Genomic DNA, 21,999 nt, shown 5'->3' with positions numbered 1-21,999 from the left:
TTCATATTAGCTCAGCAGGCAATCATAAATTAAATAAAATAAATTAAACCAGTGTTAAGGTCCAAAATGTTAAAAGAATTTCATCTTAAAAAATAACCTCACTGGAAGACCGTCTGAAGGGGAAAATTCTAATTATTTTGTTGTCATTCACAAACTTCATCCCCATTAAGGCAGATACCATTTTTTTCCATTAGGTGTACAGGAACTAATATGTATTCATACAATTTCACCTGTATGCTAACTGGGTGAATTTTATTGACTATAAAATAAAATGTCTAATAAACCCTTGATACTTGTTTTTAGGGAATTTCCTAAGTATATCCAGCCACTAAACACCAGAATCTAAATGGAAGTCATTTATCCAAGTATTCAACTGTGTGACAGACCAATTACAGCAACACTTATACCAACCTTTGATCTTCAAAGATCCATTTATCTTGTTTTAAGCTTCTAAAAAGCGAATGACTTCCCCCAAACCATAGTTTATTCAAGTGTATTTCTGAATCACTATATGAAAAACCTAAACTTTCAATCTGCAAATCAAGGATCATGCCACACCTTCAACAAATAACTGTTACATTTGGAATAAAATCCAAACTCCTTAACAAGGCATACCAGTCTCCATTACTCAGCCTTTGCCTGTCTCTCCCTCCTGATCATGATTCTCCAGTTGTGCCTGTCTTCTTTCAATTTTGGACATATCAAACTCTTCCGGGCCTCAGAGCTTTGTGGCTCTGCCTCACGTGGCTCCTCCTCTCATGTTCTTCTTTCAGATCTCAGCACAAATTTCATTTTTCTGGAAAGGCCTGGCCACTCTATCTAAACAGGTATACTTATTCTGTCATTCCTTGCCCCTGCCATTTCCTTCATAGACTTCTCAGAATTTATATTTACTTCTTGTTGTTTGCTTATTTCTACCCCCCAACCCACTGTATTGCAGGGTCAGGATGAAGGAAGGGATGGAATCAGATTTGCTCACCACTATATACCTCGTACATGTGTCTGACACAGAATAGGTTATCTGGAAATATGAGACCTGAACACATAAAGAGCTAAAGTACATTCTTTAAAACAAACAAGAAAGAGTACATCTTTAGGTTTACAACTATAGCACCAGACACAGTCCTAAATTGTATGGAGTCTCTTATATTCCTAAATTCTTCAAAGTTCATCTGGGGGTTGTTACAGGAGGAATATCTACTCTTATATCCTTAATTAAAGAATAGTCTTTCTCCAACTAAGAAGGTAGTATTTTCAGGGTAAAACAGCCCAGATGAGTCAAGAGCACGTACCCTCATATCTAAAATTAAAGATTAACTACCTTTTTTTTTTTTTTTTTGTCTTTTTGCCTTTTCTAGGGCTGCTTCCCGCGGCATATGGAGGCTCCCAGGCTGGGGCTGAATTGGAGCTGTAGCCACCGGCCTACACCACAGCCACAGCAATGCAGGATCCGAGCCACATCTGCAACCTACACCACAGCTCATGGCAACGCCGGATCCTTAACCCACTGAGCGAGGCCAGGGATCAAACCTGCAACCTCATCGTTCCTAGTTGGATTCGTTAACCATTGTGCCACGACGGGAACTCCCTAAAGATTAACTATCTTATTCCCCTCAGATATATTACTTGTCTTTAAAGGTAGAGGCTCCACAGAACTAATATATTTCTATGTGTCCAATGAAATTAAAAATAACTTAAAAACTTTCAGTGAATATGGCATTAATAGCATATGACATTAATAACAAAGAGAAAAGTTCCTCAGTAACCTTTGAAGTATATGACTTTTTCCGTTTTGAGCCTGCTTTTTCATTCTTTCTTTTGCCTTTTCCATCTTCTTCTACTCTATCACCTTCTTCCTCACTGCTTGCATCTGCAGTATTTCCGCCTTCTCCTTCAGTTTCTGAAGAGCTCTGTTGCTGAATTGCCTAAGAAATATTAAAATATTACCTAATTACATTTTTGAAAAATAGCAAAGAACATAACAACTATGAAAAGAATCATTCTATTTTAATTAGAAAAAGTTCAGCTTACTCAAGATTTTCAAAATAAAGGGCTGTCAACTTCAATTTTCCAGTGACCCCTTAACATGAACCCTCTTATGGTAACAATTACAAGCAAGCCTTGGTGACATTGGGGGTTCAGTTCTAGACCACCACAGGAAAGCAAATATTGCAATACAGCAAGTCACGTGAATTTTCTGTAACCCAGTGGATATAAAATTTGTATTTATACTATAATGTAGCCTATTAAGTGTGCAATAGCATTATGTCTAAAAAAACCAATGTATACACATGTATGCATGTTAATTAAAAAATACTTCGGAATTCCTATTGTGGCTCACTGGAAATGAATCTGACTAGCATCCACGAGGACGCAGGCAGGTTCCATCCCGGGCCTTGCTCAGTGGGTTTAAACATCTGGCATTGCCATGAGCTGTGGTGTAGGTCACAGATGCTGCTCGGATCCGACATTGTTGTGGTTGTGGTGCAGGATGGTAGGTACAACTCCTATTTGACCCCTAGCCTGGGAACCTCCATATGCCAAGGGGATGGCGCTAAAAAAGAAAAAAATACTTGATTGCTAACCATCATCTGAACCTTCATTGAATTATAATCTTTTTGCTGGTGGAGTGGCTTGTCTTGATGTTAAAGGCTGCTAACTCATCAGGGTGATGGCTGCTAAAGTTTGATGGCTGTGGCAATTTCTTAAAATAACAACTAAGCTACATCCATTACTCCTCCCTTCAAGAATGATAACTTTGTAGCATGTAATGTTGTTTGATAGCAGTTTTCCCACCACAGAATTTCTTTCAAAATTGGAATCAATTCTCTCAAACCCTGCCACTGATTTATCAACTAAGTTTATGCAATATTCTAAATCCTGTGTTGTCATGTCAACAGTTTTCACAGAAACTTTAGCAGGAGTAGCTTCCCTCTCAAGAAACTAAACTCTTTGCTCATCCATAAGAAGCAATTCCTTATCTGTTCAAGTTTTAATAGGAGGTTGCACAGAAATTTAGTTACATATTCAGGCTCTACTTCTGGTTCTCTTGCTATTTCCACCACATCTGCAGTTACTTCCTTCACTGAAGTCTTGAACCCCTCCATGAGGGTTGGAATCCGCTTCTTTTAAACTCCTGTTAATGCTGAATCTTCCAGTGAACCACGAATGTTCTTAATGTCACATAAAATGGTGAATCCTTTTCAGAAGGTTTTCAACTGACTTTTGCCAAGATCCAGAAGAGGTATCACCATCTCTGGCCACTACAGACTTACAAGAAGTATTTCTTAAATAATAAGACTTGAAAGTCTAAATTACTCTTTGATCCATGGGTTGCATAATGGATGTTGTGTTAGGAGGCAGGAAAACAACACTCATCTCATTGCATATCTCCATCGGAGCTCTTGGGTGACCAGGTGCCTTGTCAATGAGCAGTGATACCTTCAAAGGAAACTTTTTTTGTGAGCAGTTGGTCTCAATATAGTGGGCTTAAAATATTCAGTCAACCATCTTGTCAACAGATGTGTTGACAAGGCTTTAGTGTTGAATTTATAAAATGCTTGCAGAATAAGTGGGTTCAGCATAATTTTTAAGGGACCTAGGATTTCCAGAATGATAAACAAGCGCTGGCTTCAACTGAAAATTGCCAGCTGCATTAGCCCCTAACAAAAGTCAGCATATTGTTTGAGGCTTTGAAGTGAGGCACTGACTTCACCTCTCTAGCTATGAAAGTCCCAGATGGTGTCTTCTTCCAGTATTATCTTACCCAGAATATCTAGCTAAGATAATTAATGACTGTGGGTATGGATTTGAAAATGATTTTTATTTCTTCCATTATTGTTGATTTACAGTGTTCTGCCAATTTTTATACAGCAAAATGACCCAGTCTCTCTCACACACACACACACACGTTCTTTTTCTCCCATTGTCCTCCATCATGTTCCATCACAAGTGACTGGACAGAGTTCCCTGTGCTATACAGCAAGATCTCATTGCTTATCCACTCCAAATGCAATAGTTTGCATCTATTAACCCTAACTTGGAGTTCCTGTTGTGGTGCAGCAGAAACAATCCGACTAGGAACCATAAGGTTGTGGGTTCAATCCCTGGCCTCGCTCAGTGAGTTAAGGATCTGGCATTGCCGTGAGCTGTGGTGTAGGTTGCAGACATGGCTTGAATCCTGTGTTGCGGTGGCTATGGTGTAGGCTGGCAGCGGTAGCTCCAACTGGACCCCTAGCCTGGGAACCTCCATGTGCCGGGAGTACAGCCCTAAAAGCAAAAAAAAAAAAAAAAAAATATATATATATATATATATATATATGTATATATATATGAAACCCCGATTCCCAGTCCATCCCACTCTCCCTCTCCCCCTTTAACAACTGTAAGTCTGTTCTCCAAGTCCATGAGTTTCTTTTCTGTGGAAAGGTTCATCTGTGCCGTGTATTACATTCCAGATATTATATGGTATTTGTCTTTTTCTTTCTGACTTACTTCACTTAGTATAAGAATCTCCTGTTCCATCCATGTTGCTGCAAATGGCATTATTTTGTTCTTTTTTATGGCTGAATAATATTTCATTGTGTACCTATACCATACCTTCTTAATCCATCCATTAATGTCTGTCAATGGACATTTAGGTTGTTTCCAGGTCTTGGCTATTGTGAATAGTGCTGCAATGAACACACGGGTACAAGTATATTTTTGAATGAAAGTTTTGTAGGGGTATGTGCCCAAGAGTGGGATTGCTGGGTCATACGGTAGTTCTATATTTAATTTTCTGAGGTACCTCCACACTGTTTTCCATAGTGGTTGTACCAATTTACGTTCCACCAACAGTGAAGGAGGGTACCCTTTTCTCCACACCCTCTCCAGCATTTGTTATTTGTTGACTTGTTAATGATGGCCATTCTTACAAGTTATTCATGTGGTCAGCTGAATGAGGACACAAGGCACTGGTCTAGGCACACCTGACCTGTGCAGATAGACACGCCATTTGCACAGCATATATCCTGTTAAAATAAGAGAAAGAGGAGCCTCATGGCACCAGGGCATTTATGAGAGGTTGTTAGCGGGACATGCATCAGCAAGAACGAGGTGCAAACCTAGGCATGGGTTGCTGCAGATAGGCATGCTGCCGTCTGCGTCTCTGTGTAAGCACAGTGATGATCCCCTAGATGCTATGCATAGACAGCTAAGGCCAGCCTTCCTCAACGCTAATGATTATTAAATACCTAAAGATCAGAATAAAAGCTTAACCAGCTACCAGCTACGAGACTTTTAAAATAATAAAAGAACTATATCCAGCACCTACAGCCCCCCGCCTCACTTGACGTAATCCTAAAGAGCACAATCCTAAAAACCACAATAAAAACAGTGTGGTTTCTTGAGGCAGCACTCTTGGTCCCTGAGACCTTGAGTCCCCTGGTTCACACCTTGAATTAAAAAAAAAAATGATGGCCATTCTGACAGGTGTGAGGTGGTACCTCAGAGTAGTTTTGATTTGCATCTCTCTAATAATCAGTGATGTTGAGCATTTTTTCATGTGTTTGTCGGCCATCTGTGCATCTTCTTCAGAGAAATGTCTATTCATATCTTTTGCCAATTTTTCAACAGGGTTGTTGGGTTTTTTGCTGTTGAGGTATGTAAGTTGTCAGTCATTAATTATCTTAGCCGGATATGCTGGGTAACTTGCTGCCACTTCTCCATCAGCACTTGCTGCTTCACCTTGCACTTCCATGTTGTAGGAACAGCTTCTTCTTTAAACCTCTGGAACCAACCTCTGCTAGCTTCAAACTTTTCTTCATAGAATTGAAGAGAATTAGGGCCATTCTCTGGACTAGTCTTTGGCCTAAGGGAGTGTTGTGGCTGGTTTGATCTTTTATTCAGATCATTCAAACCTTCTCCCTAAAGCAATAAGTTTGTTTTGCTTTCTCATTATTCATGTACTCACCAGAGTAGTACTTTTAATTTCCTTTAAGAACTTTTCCATTGCAGTCACAACTTGGCTAACTGGGGTCAAGAAGCCTAACTTTCGGTCTATCCCAGTTTTCTACATGCCTTCCCCACTAAGCTTTGTCATTTCTAGCTTTTGATGTAACGTGAGAAATATGTGGCACTTTCTTTCACTTGTACACTTAGATTCCATTGCAGGGTTATTAAATGGCCTAATTTCAGTATCGCTGAGTTTCAGGGGATGGGGGGTCCGAGGAAAGGGAGAAAGACAAGGGAACAGCTGATCAGCAGAGCAGTCAGAACACACATAACATTTATTAATTAAGTTCATCATCTTATATGGTTATGGTTGGTGGCAACTCCCCCAACAATTATAATAGTAACATCAAAGATCACTGATCACAGGTCACTATAACAAATATCAGAATAATGAAAAAGTTTGAAATATTGCAAATATTACCAAAATACAATAGCAAGACATGAGGTGAGCAAATGTTGTTGGAAAAATGGGGCTACTATACTTGCACAATGCAGTGCTGGCACAAGCTTCAATTTGTAAAAAATGCAGTATCTGTGAAGTGCAACAAAGCAAGATATGTCTATACATTTAATCCAGAATACTACTGGAGCCAAAAAGAATTCTGACTTCAAATGGGTAGGTAATTACTAGTACTAAGGACATATAATAAAGACTAAAAAAGAGTTAAAACCAAAAATAGGAGATTTAGCAAGTGATAATGAAATAAACCATCACCTGGTATCCAGTAAACTTTACTCCTGGGTTATTTTCTATTTCCCATAATCCTTCATTAAATCCTTTCCGTTTGTTTGACTTCCCAAACTTGTCTTTGTATTCCTTATAAGGGAAAAGGTCTTTGGGACCTAGAAATGCACTGCAGAGATACAGTAGAAAGAGAATTGATACTTTGATCTTCGAATACAAGATGTTTTAATAGCAATATTAACTTAGACATCAGAACATATTTTAGTAAATAAATTAATAAATTAGGGTTTATATATATTATACCCTCTGAGTTAGGCACATATCACAAGGTGTTTTATACAAATACTCTGAGGTAGAAAAAAATTAGCTGGGTATGTAAGTCTGCAACTCTGGACTGTGCTACTTAGTTTTATTTTTAAATCACTAATGTCTTTTTTTTTTGAGATCGATTTTTAGTTATACAAGTAGTTTTAAAGATGAGTGCTTTGACCATTGAATTTATCATTTTAAAATAAAACTTATCTATGCTAATCTTTCATAGGTAAGGGGTTTGTAAGACATAGTAAAAAAAACATAAACACTAGATTAAAAATGATCTTAACTCTACAGTATATTTATTCACTATTATTTCTACAAATTAAAAATCACATTAGTGTTTAATGAGGACTTACACAAGAAAAAAATCAGCAGTGGCAAAGTAGATAGAATCTTATTCAATTTAAACTTTATTCTATATTAATCACAGCTATGAAAAGGAAATGAATTAGAATAAATCCTAGGGCTGGCTAGGAAATCTGAGCATTTAAACCAGAGTCTTCAGTATTATTATCTATAGTATTAACCTAGTGAATGACATGGTAGAGGGGCACAACCTGGCTGAGACTCATTTCAAACTGATTCATTTATTCAACAAATTTTATTGACTATCTCTAATGTATTAGGCATTATTCCAGAGCTGCTGGGGATTTTTCAGGGAACAAAGAGATGAATATCTCTGCCCTCACAGAACATCCATTCTAGTAGCAGGGGTAGGGGTTTAGACAATAAAAAAAGAAAAATAAAATACACAGTACTGTGTGCTGAAAATAAATACATAAACATATAAATGAAGCGAAGAAAGGAGATAGTAAGGACTTGGGGTGCATTTTATAGTTTTAGAAATACAAATCAAGAAGGAAGGCCTCACTGAAAAGGGACCATCTAAGAACCAAAGGAGTTAAGGAAGAAGCCCTGCAGTTATCTGGGGAAGAGTAGAGCAGAATGAAGGCAGAGCAAGTACAAAAGACCCTGAGGTGGGAGGATGCCTAGTGGGTCTGACAACTGAGAAGCCAGTGAGGCTAGAGTGAAATGAGGGAAAAGAGAGCTGTGTGAAATGAGGTCAGAGAAATACAGGGTGAGAGTGCATATTATGACCAACCTTGGAAGCCACTATAAAGGCTTTGAGTCAGAAGAGAAGACATTATAGGTTTTGAGAAGAGAAGTGACAATTTGTGTTTTAACAGGTCACTTTGGCTGCTGTGTTGAAAACACACTGAAGAGTTGGGGACTAGGGTAGAAGCAGGGAGGCTAATTAGAAGGCTAATTAGAAGTAACAACGGTGACTTGGACCAGGGGTATGCAGTGCAGTTGGTACAAAGTGGCTGGATTATGAATTCACTCTCAATAAAAAGCCAAGATGAATTGTGGATGGGCTGGATATGGCATATGAGAGAGGGTAAGGTGAGGCTATTTCCAAAACTTCAGACTGAGAAATTAGAAGAATGGAGTACTGAAATGGAAAGATTTTTGAGAGAATAAGATTTACAGGTGAAAAGCCCAGTTTTGTATGTTAAGTTTTAAAACCTGTTTAGATATCCCAGTGAAGATGTCAAGGAGGCAGGAGAGGTGATTCTGGAATTCATGGGAAAGGTTGGAGCTGGAGATAGATATTTGGAACTTACTGGCAGAGATGACATTGAAAACTGGGAGATGACAGGTGAACAAAGAGTTTACTGTTGATTCTTACAAATTCCATTTTCTAACTGGATCTTACTGTTGATCACTTCCTTACACTGCCCAGCTCATCAAAAATTCAAGTTGAGGAGTTCCCATCGTGGTGCAGCAGAAACGAATCCGACTAGGAAACATCAGGTTGTGGGTTCGATCACTGGCCTCGCTCAGTGGGTTAAGGATCTGGTGTTGCCACGAGCTGTGGTGTAGGTCACAGATGCGGCTCGGATCCTGCATTGCTATCTATGGCTGTGACGTAGGCTGGCAGCTGTAGCTCTGATTGGACCCCTAGCCTGGGAACCCTCATATGCCGTGGGTGCGGCTCCCGCCCCCCCAAAAAAGAATTCAAGTTGATAAAATAACCTGAGGAAGCCTATGACTCCTATCACTAACCTTCCTTGATTGTTCACCTTTAACTCTTCGGCATGATTGTATTTCATGGAATCCAGAGATAGTTTATTAGGTTACTATAGATTTAAGCATTTAACATACCTGACAAACTGAGAATGAGAAGGGAATGTGACTTTGGGTACGGTGATTTCACTTTTAGAGAAAATTGACATGAATTACTGGACTGTGGCTTTTGAAGTTTCTCCAGTCCTTGACTCAATGTATAGGAATTAATTGGCCTAAGCTGCCTGAGGTTCACTTCAGCTATGAATGCTAACCAGAGCTTGTCTGTAATTATGCCATAGGAGTCGGGATTAATAATTCAACTGGCCATGGCAGCTATTGCCAGAAAGAGGGACAATGAATGAATTATTCTAGAGCAAGTCCTTATTTTTGATAGACAATCTTGGTTTTTCCCAGATTACAGATAATTCCACAAATCAAGTCCTCTCTCAATTGATTAACTTTGCTGCACATTTAATAAATTTTAAAGGGTATCCCAGAAAACAAAATTGTTCAAAGCCAACAAGGATGTTGTTTTTTCTCCTGGCCAAGGCTGCCTTAAAAACTGTCCAAACTAAAACTACTTGGGTTAAGTTATAGGGAGCAGAACTTGGGGCTCCAATCACCTATCTGTCTGAGTAATAGAGTCAAAGCCATATTTTGAGAAAAATTCTGGCCCCGCCTAGGGGTACTGCTGTTCTTTACCTTTCACATACTTTCCCCCTGTTTCATTTAATTAATTTTAATTCATTCAACAGCTATTCTTTAAAACACCTACCATGGGCCAGGCACTGTGCAAAGCATTGTGTATGAAGGGCTTCACCACATCCACATGATCTCTGCCTTCACACAGAGACTGAACACTAGGTACTTGCCACAGCATATAATCTTAGGTTTTGGGGGATACCCAATACCTAGTAAATGATCAGCTGATGCATGTTATGATAGGTCTTCTTAAGTTCATTCTCCTCTAGATGCTTTAAAATCTATCTCTGGGTGATCAAACTGGCAAAAACCTCACATAAGGACTCTAACATACTGTTCCTCGGTAGAACTGCTTTTACTGAATTGAGACTTGGAATGATGCCAATGACTTATATTAAGGATGCTCTCAAGAAAGAGCTTTGTAAAACCCTTTATACTGTTCACTGGAATGATTCATTTACTATCAATATACCAAGTGGCAAACTCTTTAAGGGTACCTTTTTATTTCCAGTGCCTTAGAGAATACCTAGAAAATGTTTATTAAGTGAATGGAAGTTACCACATAATGTTAGCAAATGGTTGATTTTGGTGTATATAGTGGAAATGCAATAATCTTGTTTATTAAATTCTGCCTTGTTCCAAATATACAATCAGTTTACTTGGAATTAGGTCCTAAAGAAAAAGGAAAATAATGGTATAGACATAAAATGGAGGCAGGAATGAGGCAAATAGGAAGCATGTAACACAGCCCTATGCACTTATCACTATAGGTGAAAACTTTCTTTCTAAGCTTCTGGCAACCTCTCCAAGGAGTAAAATATGTAACATAGTCCACAAGTGTCTATTAGATAAAAATAAAACAAAGAAAATAAAACTGACTTCTATTCCTCACATGAAGACAAGAAACAAACCTGTCTTAAAGGGCCCTCTCCTTTCAAGGCAGAATGAGGAAGATGAAGAGTGCTAGACAGACAGCTAAGAAAACACTCATGCCTGGCTCTACTAATATTCAAATGAACATAAGGGATAACCCTGAATTTGAAGACTTGTAAGATTTCATTATACTTTTTAGCTTTCCCTCCATTTACAATTCCTATTCCACTTGTGTTCTTGTTATAAATAACCATACATGTTCTTAGTGTATGCTGACTCCTACTATTCCCTAGTGTCCATTATCTTCTTTCTTTTAAGGGATTACTCCTCCCAATTTTTTTCCCCAACAGGGTTACCTAGCTAGAGACTATGTCTCCAGCTTCCCTTACAGCTAGATGTGGCCATATGACCAAGTTCTGGCCACTGGAATAAATGTAAGAGTAAGTGACATATTCAACTTCTGTGTCATTTCCTTACTTCTTTTTCCCTCTTCGCTCTACCTGGAAGATGAACAGGTGCTGCTGAGCTAGTCATTGCTTTTTTGTTTTTTTTCAAATAAGCAGACAAGGGCAACACCCCGGGTAATGGCAGGACAATACAACTGCAGGTCCCTAGAACAGGAGAGACTACTCATCTTGATCTCTCTGCCTATTTCTGGATTATCTCCAAAATAAAAGAAGTTCCTATATTATTTGAGAAACTGTACTTTCAGGTTCCTTTATTCAACACTTTGACCTGTACTCTGATCAACACAATTACAAAACCATAGAAAGGTGGTATAGCCTCCTTCTGGGTCCAACAAATCGAAGGAGCCTGAGAGAAAATAACTTTGTTCTGTGAAATATGAATGGAAGAAAATTCCCTTGCAGGGAAATACACAAGAGCTATAAAAGAAATTACCAGGAATGGTAAGGAGACCACCCTAGAACTTAAAAGTATCCTAAAGGAAACTTCTAGGTGATGCCTAACATTTAGGCAGAAACAGAAATGACATTCAAAAGCAAAATAAAAGTCTTTATACATAAGAAAAAATACATTACCTTTGTAATTCTATATAATTGATTGTAATGATTTCTTAACAACATATAAATGCTATAGATCATTTATAAATAACGTAGTCTGGCAGAATTAAATTAGAACTGTTGAAAATTTGTTTTGTTGACTTACGTTTCATGGGTGCCAAAAAAGAAGATAGGATACTTATTTGCTGGAGGTTTCACAGCTCCCTCTGGGAGTTCGTCAATCTAATAAAAATAAAATCATGTAAAACAGCATAAACATGATATAATCACTATTCTGATAATTTATTGCTAATTTCCAAATAAAATGACTCTAATAAAAATCCCAATAGTTTTTCTTTTTCTAAACCTTATAAAATTATTTTAAAGGTCATATTTGGCACACCATATGGATAGTAACTCTGTAAACTGATTATAACCATTATGACAGTACATAATTAGAAGCTAAAACTACTCGTTTCCTTATACTGAATCGAATTACTCTTGGGAATCCGTCCCAATGAAGTACTTCAAACAAACAAACAAACAAACAAAACAAACAATAAAGAGAAACAAAAAGACGCATTTGGGGAGGATAACAGAAAATTCACACACACACACACACTTACCCCCTCTAGAAACATAAGCATTACAAGATAGAATTATGGAAAATTAGCTAGAAATATTATGTGGTCATTAAAAGATATCATCTCTTGCCTGGACTATTACAAGTCTATCCCCACACACTGAAGCGGGAATTACCTTTTTATGTATATTTGATGTGTCAAATCCTTTAATAGCTTCTCATAGCTGTGAATTTGAAACTTTTGGGGCTTTTTTTGTTTGTCTGTTTTTATGGCTACACTTGTATCTTATGGAGGTTCCCAGGCTAGGGATCGAATCGGAACTGTAGCTGCCAGCCTATGCCATAGCCACAGCCATGCCAGATTTGCCACCTACGCCACAGCTCATGGCAACGCCAGATCCTTAACCCACTGAGCGAGGCCAGGGATTGAACTGGCATCCTCATGGAGACTGACGGAGCCACAATGGGAACTCCCTGGGGCATTTCAAAAATAAAGATTGTCAGTCCTTCCTTAGACCTACCAATTCTTACATACAGCTGAGGTTGAGGACTTCTAAATGGATAAAGTCCAAATTCCTTAGGGTGTTTCAAGAAATAGTCCTTGACTCCTAAACTCCATCTGTAGCCCCAACCTTAACTTGGAACTCCAGGCATGAAACTATAAACTTATAAACCATTTCTATTTACAGGTCCTATAAGCAGCTTAAGGTGAAGAAAAGCCTACAAATAGGAGAATAGGCATACCTGTAGTTTTTAGAGCAAAGAAAATAGTCTGGCATCCACTGTCTTAAAGAACTCTGCAGGCCTTCTTAACTAATATAGGCCTACAGTCTAAGCATTACTATGCCAGCACAGACTGAACTAAACAAACTACGTGTCAGAGAACAGATGCTCTGGGGCACTGGGAAAAGATGGACTTTGAGTCTAGAAACTTGTAGTTAAGTCTTGCTTCTGACTAAAACTGTGATAGCAAAGATATCACTTAATGACTTCTACATCTATATAATGAGACGGTGGCACTAGGTAACATCTACCAGGTTTCCTTCGAGTCCTCAAATTTCATGCCTTGTTTAAAACTGAACTAATTTTCTCTGCATCTGTTTTTGCTTCCTGTCATAAGTATTGGTACACTCAGTTACCAAGAAAGAAATCTTGATATTTTTACTATTTCCTCAAGTTCCATGTTCAGTTTACCAAATTCTGTCAATTTGGTTCCTGAAATGTCTCCAAACTGATCACTATTCTCATTACTAAATTTAGTTCCCTAAAAAAAACTCTCATGATCTTTAACAAGGCCATTATAGCGGCCTTTCAAAGAATCTCCTAGGCTTTCCCCTGTTATCTACTATACAACTTTTGTGTAAAACCTGCAGGTGTTATATTCAATACGCTACCCTATAATGACAATTATAAAATAACTTCATTTTGAATAAAATTCAATATATATTCAATTATATATACACACACATACATTATTGTGGTTAAAAAATACATAAAGTTTTCCATCTTATCCATTTTAAATTTACAGTTCCCATAATGTTAAGAATATTCAGTTAGGATAACAGTTCTCCAGAAAATGAATAACTATATCTTAAATGGATAAAAAACCAGAACTTAATATGGAAATGCATGTTTATATATATGGTAAGTAAGCACTGAATCGCTAGTTGACAAAATACATTGCATCATGGCTGTTTTTTTTTTTCTTTTTTTCACCCTTGTGAAAAAACTGAAAGTAAATGTTTTTTTTAAAAAACTTTCTTTCAGGAGTTCCCGTCATGGCGCAGTGGTTAACGAATCCGACTAGGAACAATGAGGTTGCGGGTTCAGTCCCTGGCCTTGCTGAGGGGGTTAAGGATCCGGCATTGCCGTGAGTTGTGGTGTAGGTTGCACACATGGATCGGATCCCATGTTGCTGTGGCTCTGGCATAGGCCGGCAGCTACAGCTCCGATTAGACCCCTAGCCTGGGAAACTCCATATGCAGCGGGAGCGGCCCAAGAAATGGCAAAAAGACAAAAAAAGAAAACAAAAAACAAAAAAACTTCCTTTCAAATAAAAATGCAACTTTTGGTTAAACCCTTCCTTTGCTATCTCATATAACTAACATCTACTGTAGAAGTTGCAAAGTTATGGTCCTTAGGCCACGTCTGGCCTGAAGAATGGTTTTCTTTGGCTCAGACAGTGTTTTTTAAAAAACTGAATTAGTTATTAACACTTTAGACCTGGAAGAATTATATTAAAATACAGATTAATAGCCTCTGCAGAAAAAAAATATTCAAGATAGGGATGAGCAACACTAAGCCTGCATTCCCACAAGGCAAGAGTTAGCTGCAGATGATCAACAGCTGCCTTTAGGTAAGGTATGTTCTCTCAGGTTTGTCACACTTCCCACTACTCTCTAGGTAATGTTGTATGTACTTACATTGCTTGCCTGGCCCTTCTTAATACTGAGTTCATGACCCCTATAATAAATACTGTCATAAATAGCGGCCTTCCCATCATGCTGGTTCCCTCATAAAGGTGTTAAATGTTGACATGTACTCACTGTATTTTACTGAAAGTCTCACTTTTAACTTTTTTGAAAATTATGCTTTGACAATTCTGGAATTATACCAAGTTGTTCACCTTTCTGAACCAATTAAAGACTGCACCTCCAAGGATGATTTTTTTCTGGCTTCTAGAGTGAATACCAAGTGGCAACAGAACTTTATCTTCAGAGTTTCTGTTTTTCTGACTTTTATTTTTCAGTTTATTTCTGGTTATTGGCTATGTTTGGTTCTGATTCTGGCTTGTATACAGCCAAAGTGTTATTCCACATAGTAGGAGCATGGGAACCTACTCTCTTTTACGTATGACAGGGCAAATAATTTGGTACATTAGTCTTTTGGTTTATAGTAGACTAAGTCTTACTTCTACTGGAAAGAAGAAAAGCCCTTTGAGCTCTAGATGAGTGAGTGTATTTTTTTTTTAACAGATCCTTTATTTTTTGTCTTATTATTATTATTTTTGGTTGTGCTCATGACATGCAGAGAGAGGTTCTGGGGCCAGGTATCAAACCTGTGCCACAGCTGTAACCAGAGACACAGCAATGGTGATGCCAGATCCTTGACCCACTGAGCCATGAGGGAACTTCAAGTATATGTGCCTTGTTTCCTTTAACACATACAGGAAGTTGTAGCTGAAGTTGTAGACCTGAAGCTGTAGGCTCTCTGTGTGTCTTTACTTGAGAGAGCCTTTATCCTTCCTTGTGTGAGTCTGAAACATTTTTCTACTTCTGAGTAGGATATCAACAAATAGATATAAATTTCTTAAAATGAAAGAGCTCTATTTTTATTGATTTAGATACTAATAAGATAAAAATCTAATATAAGGAAACATAATCCTCAGGAACTTAAAAAGTGAATGTAGAGTTGGTGGCCTTTTTGTTATTGTTCTTTATTTGTCTGCTTTGCTCACTGCAGGGACGGTTTTGGGACATCAATTACAAACTGAGGCCCTACAACTCTAAGTGCCCTGTGGACTTGGGACCCAGAGGGAGGCAGTCCCATATTTTCTAGAAAACTTATTCTCAGAATTTCATTCCTGGACTATCACTGTGTCACCTGCAGATTCATGAGAAATGCCAGTTCTCAGTCCAGAACCCAGACCAACTGACTCAGAGAATTTGAGAGTTAGGCCTAAGAATCAGTGTTTTAAGAAACCCCAGCTGTTTTTGATATACATTATAAGACATTCCATCCTTGCTTCTTGTGATTAACCTAAGTCTGCTTAAATCTGCAGGATTTTTGCACTGAGATTACAAAATTGCATTAGTGCACATTTATTTTCCTAATACTTTAAAAAATTCATAAAATGTCCAATTTTCTATTTTTTAATTAAAGGAGTGCTACACTATATTAAATGTGGTGGCCTTTTAAGAAAAAAAAAAAAAACCTTCTCACAGAAACTGTTAGTTCTGAAGGGTTTTTACATAAAAATCCAAATTTAAGTAATCAAAGTGAATCCTTGAACAAATCAGACTAGCTGATAATTTTTGTTTAAAAATAGCTCTTTGTCTTTATCTGGATTTGATCATTGTAGAGTATAAAATAAACAAATTAAAAAATATATAATTGGGAAGTTCCCATTGTGGCTCAGTGGTAACGAACCCGACTAGTAACCATGAGGATGTGGGTTCAGTCCCTAGCCCCGCTCAGTGGGTTAAGGGTCTGGCATTCTGTGAGCTGTGGTGTAGGCTGGTGGCTGCAGCTCTGATAACACCCTAGATTGGGAACTTCCATATGCCCTAGAAGTGGCCCTAAAAAGAAAAAAAAAAAATTGGGTTTTCTCATCAAGATACTAATCTATATCTAAACTTCTTAAAAGAGTCTACCAATACACTAATATTACTTCCATATAATGTTTAAGATTAAGGAAAACAAATTATAATTCTGACAAACTTTTCTTTATCAACAGTAATTATGTTCTTTGGTATGTTAGATTAAACATAATTTCCAATAGTTAACTTTAAGAACTTGGACCAATATTAAAATGCATTAATTGAAAGATAATATTTACATCTTTGAATTATTCCTAAATAAGAGAGAATATGGAAACACTGGTCACCAAGTATAGTTTTAACAAATATATGATTTTAATTTTTTATGTTATGTAATGGAAATGATATGAGAATTATGTGTACCATGTGCTTTGCTGGTTTCCTAAAACACTTGTATGTGACAAAAATTTCTCAATTTCTCCGTTAAAGAGAAGTTAGTTAGTTTGGTTAAGTTATAATTAATATGGAGACTAAGACTACACAAGAAAAATAGTGACACGGAAGTATAACCATGTACTCAAGGTAATGAATGACATGTGTTCCTGTTTATTAACAGGAAAAGATTAGTTTTGTACTTGAAATAAAGTACTAGGTTCTTCTAAAATGTGAAAGAGGATAATAAAGGACAAACCTGGATGAGTACTGAAAGCTGTGGAAGATTTGTGGAAAGGAAAATCTATTTGCCTTGGACCACAATAACTGCAAGTAATATCCTTAAAAAATGCAATAAAATATTAAAAATTTTGTCAAAGCTGCCTCAGTTTTGATGGATTTATTCATAAAACTAAAAAGATAAAAGAGTTCTCATGTGGCACGGGTTGGATTCCCTGGCCTGGAACTTCTGCATGCCATGGGTACACACACACACACACACACACACACACACACACACACACACGGAAGTTTATAAATTCTATTAATATCAAATATTTGTTAATATAAAACCAGAATTTGGTTTTCTCTGTTAAAATAAATTGGTTTTGGAGTATTCTATCAGTTCTTTTTTTTTTTTTTAAATTAAAGTCCAGTTGATTTACAATTTCGTGCCCATTTTTGTTGTACAGCAAAGTGACTCAGTCATATATACATACATATACATATATACACACACACACACACACACACACACACATTCCTTTTCTTTTATTATAGTCCACCATGAACTATCCCAGGAGACTGGATAGTTCCCTGTGTTGTACAGTAGAACCTCACTGCTTATCCATTCTAAATGTAATAGTTTCCATCTACTAACCCCAAACTCTCTGTCCATCCCACTCTCTCCCTTTCTCCCTAATCTATCTGTTCTTAACATGATAGGGTAAAAAGTTATTCTTTATCCTCTGAATAATCTGTGAAGATAGCAGAGATGCCATATATCACTAGAATAACTTCTTGGACTTTGTGCTGACTCTTAAATTTGTTTTTAAACAAACAACAAAAGTTCCTTACTAAAGAGTTAGTCTTTAAAAACAATTGGGTTACCACATTTTATGTTAAAATATTATACTGTTACTTTGACTAAGTCTTTATTCATTATGCTCAGATAGCTAAGCGCCTATCTTAAGTAATGAAGTCTGATAATTTTTATGATGCTGCTGAGTTCAGAGTACTCACTGTGAAACAAATGATATGGTTCAGATTGTAGTATGAGACTGAAAGTTCAATATTATGTGTTGCCCCAGCGTTTTATAAAATTGGGATGGTCCTGAATGGCCTACCTGCAAGTTCTCTTCCTCACTCAGCTCCTATGGATAAGGTTCCCTAGCCAAAAACCCTTCCTCATCAAAAGGATCAAGCAGTTTCTCCTTACCCCTAAGTAGTAGGTTTTGGTTCCCTACTAGCCGCAAAATTAATCAAACTAGCCAATCACATCCTCCTGTGGGAACCTCACTCTCTTGACACTACAAAGCCTGCCTCCCACTGCCCAGGTTGTTCACTGATTCTGATTACAACCTCCAGGTCTGCCCTGTATGGCATGCAGTGTCCTCTTCCTCCAGGGTGTGAGTTGATATAACTAATAAGTTGTTGCCTATCTTATCTGTCCAGTGTTGTGTTAAGCCACTCCCATAATCATACATTGGGAATTCTCTCTCTCACCAACAAGGTGAATAGGAAATGATTAAGACAGAGATAGGCACCAACATCAGGCAATCTTATCAGGATGTTGGGGTTAAGAGGTTCCATACAGTGCTCAAATTTACATGTGTGGTAGCTTAGAGGTTTCACATACTGTAGGTTTCATACACTTGTAGTAGGGAGTGTGGTTCAGTGGAGGATAGAAGCCCTAAAGGCCAGAGGGCTAGGCAAAGATACCAAGGTCCCAGAGTTCCTGATGTGGTTCTGTGGGTTAAGGATCCCACTGCAGCAGCTCAGGTCACTGCCGAAGTGCAGGTTTGGTCCCTGGCCTGGGAACTTCCACATGCCACAGCAGGAGCCAAAAAAAAAAAAAAAAGGAAGGAAGGAAGAAAAAGATACCAAGGTCCCTCCCTTGGCAGTCCCTTCAGAAATGCTCACAGCTCATTCATTCCCTTGCTTTGCTAAAGCTTTTCCTTACAACCCAACTTCAAATAGCACCTCTTCACCTGTCATTCTCTATTTTTAAATTCTGCTTTATTTTTATTTTATTTTATTTTTTCGTCTTTTTGCCTTTTCTAGGGCCACACCTGCGGCATGTGGAGGTTCCCAGGCTAGGGGTTCAGTTGGAGCTGTAGCCGCTGGCCTACGCCAGAGCCACAGCAACACGGCATCTGAGCTGCATCTGTGACCTACACCACAGCTCACGGCAACGCCAGATCCTTAACTCACTGAGCAAGACCAGGATTGAACCTGCAACCTCCTGGCTCCTAGTCGGATTTGTTAACCACTGAGCCAGGACAGGAACTCCTAATTCTGTTTCATTTTTACTGCAAACATTTCCCTTACATTGAACATTTGTTTCTTCACAGTAGAATATAATCTGTGAGCAGTAAAGTTGTTTTGTTCACCAAAATAGCTCTACTGCTTAAAGCAGTAAAGATACACAGTAGGTGCATAATAAATATTCTAAGAGGATCAAAGTCTTCTTATTGAATCAGGGTCTGAAGAAGCCTATACTTAAACATGGAAACAATCAGTGACCCTGGTTGTGATGGAGAAGAGAAAGGTACATCACAGAACACTTTCAGTAACAAATTAGTAAGAAAAACTATTATGAGATTATAGTATAAAGGAGTCTCTATGCTTAAGGAAAAAATAATACAGACAAATTTGTCACTTTGAATATGCCAATAAGGATTTGGGGGCTAGCTAACTAAGAATGTGGAGAAAAAAGACCATTTTACCTATAAAAGTTTATGAGGTGAGGTTAAATTACAGTGTGGAAAAAAAGCTTGTGATCTTGTTATAAAATGGCTTTAGGTAAAGAAAAGTCTACAAGTGAGTCAACATATATCTTTACTGTAGGGACAGAAAGTGAACGCACACTATAGAAAAGGAAATGTACACAAAACGGGAAAAATTTTAAAATGTGAGTATATTTGGCTTAATAAACAGGTAATTGATCAACTTAATATTGGAAAATAACACTTTCTTAGAAGGACCCCAACCATGACGATAAGGAAATAACTTCCAAAATAACCATTCAAAATACCTGTTGAAAACCAGTTCCTATTGTGTATCTTCAAGAATACAAAAACCACCACCTGTTAGCTGACAGAGCAATTTCACACTGAAAGACATTTTTTCACTCAATAAAACTCTGAAAAAACCTCCACATTTACGTTTTAAAAAATTATACATAATTTTGAGAAGTCGCAATACACCTAGAATGCAGTGTTTTTAACTTATTGCAGTCTTTCTGTAGAGGACAGGCCAGATGCCCTACAGAGATGCCTAATTAATATGCTACATTGCTGCTTCTGGAGGAGCACATATGGGGTATTAACAGGAACAGTCAATCTAACAACTGAAAAACTCAGATGGAACAGTAAAAGTGAGGGATTTGGTTTATGACCTTCACATAAGATCTTTATTTACATTGTCAGGCCCTTCCTTTCTTTTTTCTTATGGCTGCACTTGTGGCATATGGAAGTTCCTGGGCTAGGGATCAAATTGGAGTTGGAGCTGCAGCTGCCAGCCTACACCACAGCCATAGCCATAGCAACACTGGATTCGAGCCACAACTGTGACCTACACTGCAGCTTGCAGCAATGCTGGATCCCTAACCCACTGAGTGAGGCCAGGAATTGAACCCATATCCTCAAAGAGACAACCTTGGGTCCTTAACCCACTGAGCCTTTTTAGTCATTGGCTTCTTTTGTTCAATGTGTTTCTGAGATAAATTCACAGTGTATTAGTAATATAATTCTATATCACTCTTTTATGTTGCCAAGTAGTATTCTACTGCATCCATCTTCCTCCTGATGCAATGATGGATATTTGTATTGTTTCCAGTTTTAGCTATTGTGAATAAAACTGCTATAAACATTCTAGTACTCTTTTGGGGTGGATAAATGCTTTAATTTTTCTTGTATAAATACTTAGAAGAAGGATTACTGGGCAACAGTGTAGGTATATATGTGTTCAACTTTGTAAGAAGCTTCCACACTGTTTTCCAAAGTGGTTATACAATTTTATGCTCCCTTGAGCAATATATGAGTTCCAGGTGTTCCAACATTTGGTATACCAGTCTTTTTAATTTCAGCCATTCCAATAGGTGTGAAGTATTATTTACTGTAGATATCTTTAACATACCAAACTGTCACAGTGCTCTATACATTTACCCAAGAGAAATGAAAGCATATGGCCATGTGAAGACTTGTACAAGGGTGTATATGGCAGCTTTACTCATAACAGCAAAAATATGGAAGTAGCCTACATGTCCATCAACATGGGAAAGGTTAAACAAACTGTGGTGTAGTCATACAAGAGAATACTATTCTGTAATAAAAAGAATGCAGTACTAATCATATAATAACATGGATGAATCTCAAAAACATTATGCTAAATTAAAGTCTTACATAAAAGAGTAATACTGGAATATTGCATAAATGAAATATTGCATGCTTCCATTTATAAAATGAAGTTCCAGAAAACAAAAGGCTAATTTATGATTTTAAAAAAAAGATCTAAACAGCTCACTCTATGGAAAGTGGGAGTGGTGACTGACAGGAAAGAGGCATGAGAGAATTTTCTGGAATGATGGATAAATATTTCATATCTTAGAGGGGTTTGGGTCATAAAGGTGTATAAGTTTGTCATCACTTATCAAATGGATTCAAATTTATGCATTCACTGTAGCTAACTTTAAAATGGAAATAAATGGTAAATTCTAGTTAATTAAATGCATGCCAAAATGTTTAGTAACTAAAAACATACTAAGGTATGCAAATTAATTAAAAATACATAAAAATAAGATGAATTGATGGATGGATAGAAATTGTTAGATGGATAGACCATTTATGACATAGAACAATCTTA

At 37.5% G+C, this 21,999-nt stretch overlaps 1 protein-coding gene across 2 annotated transcripts in view; it reads right to left on the bottom strand.

Annotated features, from left to right (window-relative positions):
• Positions 1 to 21,999, bottom strand: part of HDGFL3 (HDGF like 3) — an 87,722-nt gene that overhangs the window by 24,557 nt on the left and 41,166 nt on the right. For both annotated transcript variants that reach the window (XM_021098881.2, XM_084968558.1), the window contains exons 2-4: positions 11,807 to 11,883; positions 6,710 to 6,848; positions 1,767 to 1,925 (exon numbers count right to left, since the gene is read on the bottom strand). In XM_021098881.2, the coding sequence (XP_020954540.1) occupies positions 1,767 to 1,925; positions 6,710 to 6,848; positions 11,807 to 11,883 (375 nt within the window). The remainder of the gene's footprint in view (positions 1 to 1,766; positions 1,926 to 6,709; positions 6,849 to 11,806; positions 11,884 to 21,999) is intronic.

This window comes from Sus scrofa, chromosome 7 (assembly GCF_054392235.1).
Source record: "Sus scrofa isolate SSC_HxYL_T2T_F1_AM1 chromosome 7, Sscrofa_HxYL_maternal_Yorkshire_Landrace_v2.0, whole genome shotgun sequence".
NCBI classification, from domain to species: domain Eukaryota; kingdom Metazoa; phylum Chordata; class Mammalia; order Artiodactyla; family Suidae; genus Sus; species Sus scrofa.
The sequence above is the reverse complement of the archived record's forward strand: the minus strand, read 5'-3'. Positions and strand labels throughout refer to the sequence as shown.